The sequence below is a fragment of the Nicotiana attenuata genome, chromosome 2 (assembly GCF_001879085.1).
Source record: "Nicotiana attenuata strain UT chromosome 2, NIATTr2, whole genome shotgun sequence".
NCBI classification, from domain to species: Eukaryota; Viridiplantae; Streptophyta; class Magnoliopsida; order Solanales; family Solanaceae; genus Nicotiana; species Nicotiana attenuata.
Window position 1 is genome coordinate 72,413,314 of NC_031990.1, and position 11,227 is coordinate 72,424,540.

General features: G+C 37.5%; 2 protein-coding genes across 2 annotated transcripts; one reads left to right on the top strand and one right to left on the bottom strand.

The window, feature by feature from the left end:
* Positions 543-5,484, top strand: LOC109212452 (glycine--tRNA ligase, mitochondrial 1-like). The gene is made up of 9 exons (XM_019376102.1): positions 543-1,022; positions 1,230-1,612; positions 1,732-1,849; positions 2,318-2,512; positions 2,623-2,847; positions 3,079-3,138; positions 3,250-3,330; positions 3,419-3,824; positions 5,130-5,484. Exons 1-9 carry the CDS (start codon positions 843-845, stop codon positions 5,345-5,347), a joined length of 1,866 nt encoding a protein of 621 aa, XP_019231647.1. The 5' UTR covers positions 543-842; the 3' UTR covers positions 5,348-5,484.
* On the bottom strand, positions 5,603-9,797 carry LOC109212461 (floricaula/leafy homolog 2). Its single transcript, XM_019376109.1, has 3 exons — positions 9,335-9,797; positions 8,264-8,667; positions 5,603-6,167 (listed from the first exon to the last, which is right to left on the bottom strand). Exons 1-3 carry the CDS (start codon positions 9,795-9,797, stop codon positions 5,787-5,789), a joined length of 1,248 nt encoding a protein of 415 aa, XP_019231654.1. The 3' UTR covers positions 5,603-5,786.

An 11,227-nucleotide genomic window follows, 5' to 3' on the forward strand; every position in this document is an offset into this window, starting at 1 on the left:
TACAACGTGATTAAAATTGAATATGGTAGCAGTAATACTGATATTAAATTGGCAACTAGCACTAAACAGTGTTCTTTAATAGATATTGATATTGGCATCGCAGTCAAAAGGCACGCACTTTACACCTTATTTGGATGGTTGTATCTCATTATTACGTTAAATATAATGTTTGTTTTGATTGTTACTTAAATTTTATTATATCGTATCGTTAAATTCGTTGTACATAAGGATAAAATGTGCCACTTTATGTGACGACCGATTTGGTGTGGTCGCGTCGTTACCTTGTCTTTTTCTCTCAATCTCACCATTTATTATTATTAAATAATTTTATTTTATCATTTACCCTACTTTTTTATATAATAATTTTATTCTGTATCATATTTTTTTTTAATAATGTAAGTTTATTATTCATATTGCCGGTGTGTGATTTATCGAATGATACAATACAATATAATACGATACAATACCATACCATACCATACGATACATTACGAAAGGATAAGCAACAAGCACTCGAATAAGCTGTTAGATACTGTGGACTGAACATATTTCTTTGAGAATATACAAATACAGAGTAGTAATTGCCAGCATGAGAAGCGTGAATTAGCAGCAACAACCCTAAGAACCAAGGGGCGACCTGAATATTAAATTCACAACTAGCCAAAACAACCTCAAATATACGTTATCCACTGTGCTGACAGAGATTCAAGCCTAAAAATATCTTTACCTCTTGATATTTTTCTTTCTTTGTCAAAACAAAAATCCAACAATTGTGAATATTCTTATACTAGTAGATAAATTGATCTGAATTCTGAGTGAATTTCTTGGTGTTTGTCTGAAAAATGGACCCTGCCCAAGAAGCCCAGAACAGAGAAGCTTTTCGGCAAGCTGTGATTAACACACTCGAACGCCGTCTCTTTTACATCCCCTCTTTCAAGATCTACCGTGGCGTTGCTGGCCTTTACGACTATGGCCCTCCTGGTTGTGCCGTTAAATCCAACGTCCTCTCCTTCTGGCGCCAGGTCTTTCTCTTACTATCAAAATTCTCAATTTTGTGTTATAGTGCGTTCCAATTCAGTTACTCAACTTTATGTTAGGGATATGTGCATTTACCCTAGTGAGGTTATTCACTAGGTGGTGAACATTAATAATATGGGTTTAACAAATTGGGGTTTTTCTTTCATATTTATATGATACTTCAAATAGTGACTTGCTATTCTGTAATTCAGCATTTTGTTCTTGAGGAGAACATGTTAGAGGTTGATTGCCCATGTGTTACGCCTGAAGTTGTGCTAAAAGCGTCAGGTCATGTTGATAAGTTCACTGATCTTATGGTGAAAGACGAAAAGACTGGCACTTGTTACCGTGCAGATCATCTGCTGAAAGACTTTTGCAAAGATAAGCTTGAGAGAGATCCTAATCTTCCTGCTGAAAAGGCCGCGGAATTCAGGCACGTGCTTGCTGTTTTGGATGATCTTTCTGCTGAAGAGCTCGGTGCTAAGATTAAGGATTATGGCATTACTGCTCCAGATACCAGGAATCCTCTTTCTGCCCCTTATCCTTTCAACCTCATGTTCCAAACATCAATTGGGCCGTCTGGCATAAGTCCTGGGTAAGAATATCTTTAGAGCAGCCATAATATAGAAGTGTGCTAACCCATTACATTTGTGCTTAGTTTGTCATTACTCTTTTTGTTGTAATTTATTGCCTCTGCGATTGATTTTCCTGCAGTTACATGCGTCCCGAGACTGCTCAAGGCATTTTTGTTAACTTCAAGGACTTGTACTATTACAATGGAAATAAGCTTCCTTTTGCGGCTGCACAGATTGGTCAAGCTTTCAGAAATGAGGTTAATAAAATCCATACCTTATTGTTGCCTTTATTCTTTTGATGTGTATCCTGGTCATCTTTGTATATTTTCTAGTGTCTATTTTGCAAAAATTATAACATGAGGACTCATTAGATTACTGTGTCAAATCCTGAATGATGGAATAGTTACCAGGGCAACAAAATTTCTCCACATTGCTGATAATCAGAGTCTGTAGACTGTTCTATTTTATATTGTGCCTTGGGTATGACGAAGTAGACATAGGTGATGCTTCAAATTTGAAACTAATCGCATATGCTAATACACCTTGGTCGCCATATTAGGCAACCGTTGGCTTTAACATTTACCTAACTGTTGTTCTTTTTTCGGTCAATTTATATTTGATCCATATGTTACTGAAGCTTTCTAAATTTATTTCACCTCTTTAGCTAACTCATAGATGGACCATGTTTATGTTCAAAACCATGTTTGTTTTTTGGTTATATGCAGATCTCACCACGTCAAGGTCTCCTGAGAGTCCGTGAATTTACACTGGCTGAGATTGAGCACTTTGTTGACCCGGAGGATAAATCTCATCCAAAATTTCCTGATGTTGCAAACTTGGAGTTCTTGATGTTCCCAAGAGAAGATCAGGTTTCTGGAAGATCAGCTAGGAGAATACGTCTTGGTGAAGCAGTTGTCCAGGTTAGATAAAGTCAACAATTAACTTCTCGGTTTCTTCCTAGTCTCCTGGATAAATCCTATATTTTTTCTGTTAAACATGTTTGAATGACTCATCACTGTTGCTTCTGCAGGGAATTGTCAACAATGAAACTCTTGGATATTTCATAGGGAGAGTATATCTATTTCTTACTCATCTTGGTATTGACAAAGACCGGCTACGGTTTCGTCAACATCTTGCAAACGAAATGGCACATTATGCTGCAGACTGTTGGGATGCTGAAATTGAATGCTCTTATGGATGGATTGAGTGTGTTGGTATAGCTGATAGGTCTGCGTATGACTTGCGTGCTCACACGGTGAGGCTTACATAAAATAGCCACATACTGTTAATTTTTTATATTCTTCACCCCACCCACCTCCCAAGTCTTTTCATATGGTACTTCATCAGTTGCTTGGGGTTCCACATTCAGTGTTTTCTTCTTTTCAGTATCAATCTGTTAACTTATGGTTTGCCTAGCGTTTCATGCAACATGAGCATAATTTTTCTTAGTATACTATCCTACACTGAACTAAGTCACCCGTTGCAGGATAAAAGTGGTGTGCCTCTATTAGCCCATGAAAAGTTTCCAGAGCCCAGGGAAGTAGAGGTGTCTCTCTTTCTTTCAACCTGTGCACAAGAGATTGCTGTCTATAATCTAATCCTGAATAAAATACGTAAAACATGCTTTACTAGCTTAATGTGTTATCTCTATTTTCAGAAGCTTATTATAACTCCAGCTAAGAAGGAGTTAGGTCTTGCTTTTAAGGGTAACCAAAAGATGGTGGTTGAAGCACTGGAGGTACACAGCAGTATTGCATTAGTTTACTCGTTTATGCCCTTCATGTGAGGGTTAAATTAATAAGATTATTGTTTGCTTCTGTCACAAGGCTATGGGTGAAAAAGAAGCAATGGAAATGAAAGCAACTTTGGAGTCTAAGGGGGAGGCCGAATTTCATGTTTGCACCCTCGACAGGATTGTCACTATAAACAAGAATATGGTGTCCATCTCAAAGGAAATGAAGAAGGAACACCAGAGGGTTTTCACTCCATCAGTCATTGAACCATCTTTTGGTATTGGGAGGATAATATACTGCCTCTACGAGCATTCTTTCAACACAAGACCTAGCAGAGATGGTGATGAACAAATGAATTTTTTCAGCTTCCCTCCTATTGTAGCTCCTATAAAATGCACTGTGTTCCCATTGGTTCAGAATCAACAATATGAGGAAGTTGCCAGACAAATTGCTAGGTCGCTGACTGCCTATGGGATCTCATATAAGATCGATATAACAGGTATGCTTGGCCTCAAAAGTTATTCTAAGCACGAGCTTTGGCAACTTCTCGATTATGAATGCTAATTTCAAAATATGTCTTATAATTTCCCTTGAAAAGCTACCTGGGTCAAGGGTGTTTGAAGATTTATTCGCATCCCATTCATAGCCATTACATGTCACCTGTTTTCTGATTTTTCCAGTTCTGGAGGTGACTAACTTTTTCAGCTACTGACTAGGAGTATTATTTCCTTGTCCCTTTCTTGGACGGTGATAAGAAATATTAATATGTGGACATGACTTAAGATTCCTAAAAAGATATACTTTCTATTCATACATAGGTTAAGAAAATTCTAACATCGGCTCCAATAATGGGTTAAAGTTCATCGGGGAATCGCACCCAAGGGGTTGACCTAGAACGAAGCTAGAATGAACATCATGGGAGATTAGGATTTGAATCCAGCAGAGGCACAAAAAGGTAGGTGGTTTTGTCTCATCTCCCTAAGTTGTGGCAAACAAGGTTAGTAGATTCTTATACTGGAGGGAGGATGCGAATGCAGGTAACCGGTAGAATAGTCAAGGTGCACACAAGTTAGCCAGGAACACCATCGGTATCCCAAAAAAAAAAGGCGAAAATTAACTGGGAAATTAGCATATTTACTAAGTTTCACCTAACAACTGTTTGATGTTCATTAACATCAACCAGTTCAGGCTAATATTTTCCACATTTTTCAATTTTGTTTGCTCTCCAGACCCCACCTGTGGGATTACACTGGGTTTGTTGGTGGTGTTGTGATTTTGTTTGCTCTACCCTCAAAATATGACAGGTAACTTAATTTAGTGCACTGCCATGAAATTAATAGTCTTACTAAGGTTGGTGTTTAGACGCCTGACAACTGCTCGTTTGACGTTGTCCAAATGCAGAAACTTGAGTATTACTTCATCTTCCCTTTGAGTTACCATACACGGCAACTCCAATATCCTTGTGCACTTCTCCCATGCGGTACTGATCTCCATAGGATAAGTAGGTTTACTATTATCTGGACATGTTTGCACAGTTACACTATGATCATATTATATGCTAAAGTTTTCCTTGTATAGCAATAGAGGTTTTTTGAAAAGGTTGTATGCCAACAGAGCTTTTGACTGGTATGTGGTTCATGGCAAGTTACACCTTCTGTGGGCATATCAGGAGTGTCCATATTAACCATGAAAACCTGGCTTTGTCGTTGTGAAACAATGTGTATATTTTGTATTTGTTTTGATGAACTGCTGGTGCTTTAACTATTTGATATTTAGTTGCGGTCCTTGTGATTTTGTGTTGTAGGTACGTCAATAGGGAAAAGGTATGCAAGAACAGATGAACTTGGAGTTCCCTTTGCCATTACAGTGGATTCAACGACCTCTGTGACAATCCGTGAAAGGGACAGCAAGCAGCAGATTCGTGTGAATGTGGACGAAGTAGCATCTGTTATTAAGGAGGTAACTGATGGGCAGAGCACATGGGGTGATGTGTTGTGGAGATACCCTACTCATTCTTCTTGAGCCCCTGAATTGAGAATGTTTACTTAGTAGCCTGATTGGTTTGTTCGACATTGGCGAATTGCTTTACAATTATACATCGAAGTGACAGTAAATACTTGTGCAATGAGAATACTCGTACCATTTGGTCCCTTCATTCATTTTCCTTCTTTGTGGTCTATTCTTGTTCTCTTCTTTTGTCTCTGTGCATTACTAATTTATCTGTTTGGTAGGTTAGTATTTGGATTAACACTAATAGATATAAAGTTGACCAAACCATTATGTGTCAAATCTAATACGTGTGAACAGCTACAGAAGTTGCAGAAGTGATTGAAGGACACTGTTATGCAGAGTTTTTTCTTATCTAATTAAGCTGAAAAGATTACATAACCAGTAGAACAAAGTAGGAAGTTGATGTGGGTGCAAAGTCAGAAAAGATTACACTGAGTACTCAACTCTCAACTTAGAAATGCGGCAGATGATCACCAACACCAACACCACCAGAAACCGAGCTAGAAGCAGCAGCAGCAGCGTTGCTTCGTTCAGAGTGACAAAGCTGGCGGAGCTTGGTGGGAACATACCAAATGGCGAGTCGAGGATGTGCATTAAAGATGGTGTCGATATCCCAGCCTTGTCGAGCAGCTATGGCCACCAGGGGCTTGTAACATGCCTGTCTCCATGCCCCAACATTCTCTCCTCGCTCCTTGAAAGCTCTTCTTAGCGCATTGGAGGCCTCCTCATCAAGGCAATGAAGTGCGTAGCAATGCACGTAGTGTCGCATTTTTGGCTTGTTGATGTAGCTTGCCCCTGCTTTCTTCGCGTACCTGAACACCTGATTTGTTACCTGCAATTTCAAAACGATCAATCATTCAATGCCTGTCCATTTTAATTCCATGGAACAACATTACTGTAAGATGATTAATTTTTGCACCTTAACTATTCGAAAGCCAAAATACGTTAGTTTGATAATTGCTTCTCCTATTTTAATTGCCAAAAACTAACTTCAAATAGTTGATTTTTGATGGAGAATACTAGAGGATTGTTTAGAGTTAATGAACAACATATAGTGGAACAGTAACACTACAAGGTTATAGACAATTTCATAATTCCCAAACTAAAAAAATGTAAAAAATATTACGGCAAGCGTTTAAGAGTCGCTAGTTTAATTGTCCTTCAGAGACAAAGACCGGGACAAAAAGTACTATACAAGGTTGCTCTTGTCCTTTCATTCTATCAGTCTCACCTATGGCTGTCCAACGGGACTGGCCGTCCTGTCCCGTCCCAGCCCACTTAGTTCTAAGCGGGATGGGCCCATATTACACGGTATACGGGATGGGACGGGATGCCCATTTCATCCCGTCCTGCCTGTTCCGCATGAATTTGATTTATTTATAGAAATTATAGATAAGTTACAACGAAGCTATATAAGAGGCCTAGTTCAAACTGAACCCTTCCTAGAAGGTGGTTGCGTAGATTAGGTGCTCTTCAAAAGAATTGTATTTGTATGTGAAATTTGAAGGTTCTATTAATAAAATAGAACCTTATTTTTTTTTATGAATTCTCTTACACTCTTACTTAGTTATTTAATGGCTTGAAATTATATTAAATAAATTATTACTCTATTATAATTACTAAAATATTTTTCGTACAAGTCTTTTGTTTTAATATTTTATAATTCTTTACTTAGTTTCTTTATAATTTATTAAGTTTTAAGTTTATTAAATAAGTCAGAAAACTGACCGTTACAAACTTTAAAACTTAGTTATTGTCAAAAATCTATCCGTTGTCAAACTTAATGCTCAAATAATTAATTTTATTTTTAAAAAAAAAGGCCCACTTAGGACCCGTGAACCGTCCCGTCCCATCCTGTTTGTTAGCTGGATGGGATGGGCCTACCGTTTTGTTCCGTTTATCCCATTCCGTTTAGGCCCGTCCCTCCACCGCCCCAGCTAAATATCGTCCTGTCGCGTCCCGTTTATTTGGTCCAGTCCCGTTGGACAGCCATAGTCTCACCCAGCAGGAAAGGCCTCGGCCAAAAAAGGTAAGCGCCTAGCATAAGCTTAATTTGTTTAAATCAAGCTTTGGCTCCTAAAAACTAGTAATAAAAAATGAATAAGAAAAGAAAGCTTTATTCGTAATTCACAAACAAAAAAACGTTGAAGTGTTATCTCATACGTTGGTCAATGTGTAGAACTTCCATGAGGCAAGGACAAGCTTACAGGTGGAACCACTTGAGTAAAAGTACAAAAGGAGTAATGGGCCGAGGCTGAAATTCATTAAGCTTTATGGTTCAGCCCATCAATTCCGTACCTTAGCTGTCGAGTTCTCTTCCGGACAGCTAATGGTTACCTTGACCCAATTAACGAGGTCTTCTGAACCCACAGTTCTTCATTTTATGCCCAACCAACTACTACCTAGATTTTTATATATCCTTTCACAATTAAGAAAAAATGAGTATACTATACTATACTCAGCCCCAATTATTGAATAAAGCCAATATATTTTAGTAATTAAAGAGAAATATTTAAATAACAGTTGAATTTAAAAAAGTGAGACTTATACGACATTATAAGCGGGTTAAGAGCACAAGAGGAAGATATATAGTAGGAGGATTTTATTAGTCTGGTGAATTAAAATATCAATTAGATATTCTTTTAAATATACTTTACAAGTTAGAAAAACATAAAAATATTAGACGTATATCAGTTTCATAACTGAAAATATCTCGTCATGTCAAAAAACAGCGTAGTAAGAAATTGTATGACTATATGCCATAAAATAGAAGATGTGTGTTTATGCTAAGGAATCCAAACAACAAAACATGTGTCAATAAATTATATAATGGATAGGATTATTTTATCTCGTGAAATTAGATAATGTGCGCCAATTGTGAAGAAAAAAAATTAAGAAAATAAAGAGAAAGAGAGAAAAGAAGGTGACCTTAGTGGGGCATTTTTCACCACGTTCCTTGGCAATATTCTGAACTTGGATCAAGAAATCCCGACATTGCTCATAGAGGTGGAACAAGTAATCCAAGCCGTTCTTTTTCCCACGCGCCACCTCACCTGGCTCCGTCACGATAAATGGATGCTCCCTTTGCCTCTCGCTTATTCCTCCCCCGGCGTCGTTAATGTTCCAGTCGTCTTCTTGACCTTCCTCCGTTTCTTCATCCTCCTCTGCCGACGCTCCTCCCCTTCTCTCCCTCCCCGCCGCCACCACCTTCTTCCTCCTCCTTTGTTTCATTCTTCCTCCGCCAGCTGCCGCCACCACTTCCCATGTCGTCCCACCTCCGCCGCTTCCAACTGCTTCTCTCTCTTGCTGCTGCACTGGCTCCTCAGACAACCCTACTTCACCAATATATAATAGATATACACAAATTGAGAATAACGTTAATGGGTGCATACAAAATATATCTAATTGCTCCCTATGCCTCATTTTATGTGATAATAATTAGGAGAATGAGGTCAAATACTTAATTTTCATGTGCAATCGAATGTAATTTTTTTCTTTTTGAAATAAAATCATACATTTAAATTTGAGTAAAAATCACTATAAGTAAGAATAGTTAACAATTCAAAAATATCTATAAAGAGTTCGAGAAGATTGCATTAAAGAAATTATTTAACTCTCAAAGTAGGGTAATAGTGTCGTCATATAAAAATAAACTAGAGATGGTCAAATGTGGAATATGAAACAATCACCTTACTACCTTATAGTTGCTTGATTGCATGCATCGGTAATGATAAAGTATTTTCCTATAACTAGGCTCGTGGTTCGGGTTCAATATAACAGTGGTTCCACAAACATCATTCTATTTCCAAAAAGTTATGCATGTTATTTATCTACTAGAAATACGTAGCAATTCAACTCAAGGTTCGTTAACTAGCTACTTAAACATTTAAATACCAACTACGTGGAATTTGGTAGTAGAAATCACTCGAACTGGTTATGTACTCGTATATCCAAGTGCAAATATATACTCTAGGAGTTTTCAAGTTCAAAGAAAACAACCTTCTTGTGAGAGAGCATCAAGGGCATTAGTTCCACCATCAGACAGAAGGTGGCCGCGCCGCCGCAGTTCTTCCTCCTCAAGCCTCCGCCGTTCCGCCCTGATTGCAGCTTTGATACCGTACCTTTCTCCGACGAGTAGTTCCCATCTGAAAATCTGTGAAAGGCTATTCATCATATCATCAAGTTCCTCATCTTTCATGTCCAATAGAGTGTTCACCGTAAAACCTAGCTCCGCTATTTTTGCAGCAGTGTAATAACGTATACCGTAAGCTTGAAACAACTCCTCTAGTCCTCCTAACTCTCTTGTCCTGATGGAATAAGCCGCCGACAGAGGCTGCGGCGGTGGCAGAGCTGGAAGTGGAGGAGGAGGCGCCACCGCCGCTTCCAACAGCCGGGTTGTCGGTGGCATAGCACCTCTAGGGTCCCACTTGAACAAACTCGCTGAGAAAGCCTCTGGGTCCATATGCTATATAACAAAGCACACACTTGGGTTAAATGGAATGAAAAGGTTAAAAACTGTTGCTACATATAAGAGTTTACCTTCTGACAGCGTAAAAAAAAATGTATATCAGTTATTTATTACTTAGGTAATTACACAAGTTACTACACTAAATCTGTTTATAAGTATTACCAATTGATAATTTGGTTAAAATTTAAAATTCACAACTAAATCAGCTGATATATAGTGTAATTTTTTTAGCACTATCATTGCGTAAGCGTTTAAATTATTTAACCCGGTAATTAAAATAATTATACACTATAATGTTATTGAAGGGGAGCCTTGGAGAACGGTAAAGTTGTCTTCGTGACCTATAGGTTACGGGTTCGTTCCATTGAAATAATCACTAATACTTGCATTATGCATGGTAGGCTGTATACATTACACCCCTTAGAGTGCTGCCCTTCCCCGAATCCTGCGTGAACGCGAAATGCCCAGTGCACCAAACTGTCCTTTTACTATAATGTCATTCACAAAATATCATCAAGTAATCTTCTTTAGTGAGATTTGTAATCTTAAAAAGTAGTGTACCTAGTATAACGTATAAAAGTAATAACCTGATAGTGTTACAGTTTTTATATTGCCGGGTGTATATGATTCAATCAAAATCTATAAATAAATATTTCCATGTAGTACGTTTTTTTAATTCTTAACTTGAAAGTATTCTGTATTTTTCTGGGATTGCATCAGAGATAACTGAATACCAATGTGCTTTTCTGCTTTTGCATACCGAGGAACGTACGATAGAGGAGTGTTGCAAGGGACTAAGAATTGTTTGTTTTTTTCTCAAGAGGGACTATCCTAGTTCCAATCAGACTAGATATAGGCTTTAGGGGATTGAGAACGAACTAGTCAGAGAAACACGGCGAGTATCTAGTTTTCAACTCTTTCAGGACTTTATGAAACCATTTTGGACGACTTTTCGGACTTTACTCATTTTAGAAAGTTGGTCTAGTTATGGTTATTTAACTTATATGTAGTTACAGCAAAAAGAATTTTCACACCCACTAGCTTGTATGATGCTTATCTTTTTAAGGTTTATCTTTTAAAATTGACTTGACGATAATTTAAACTTTCATTTGCACTCTTATTATATAAAAGTTAACTCATGACGCGGCACGTGTTTATATACATATACAATATATACATATAAAATAAGAGTATATATATATATATATATATATATATATATATATATATATATATATATATATATATATATATATATATGTCCACAAAAAGTTTGGTATTTAACTTTCAAATTTTTTAACTAATATGTATTGTTTTTCAACAATTAAATTAATTATTTGATCTATCACGTTCTCCTGGGTAAAGGTAAATTTCCTGTTTGACTTTTCTTAGGTCAGACTGATTTTCTTTTTGGTGAATACCTC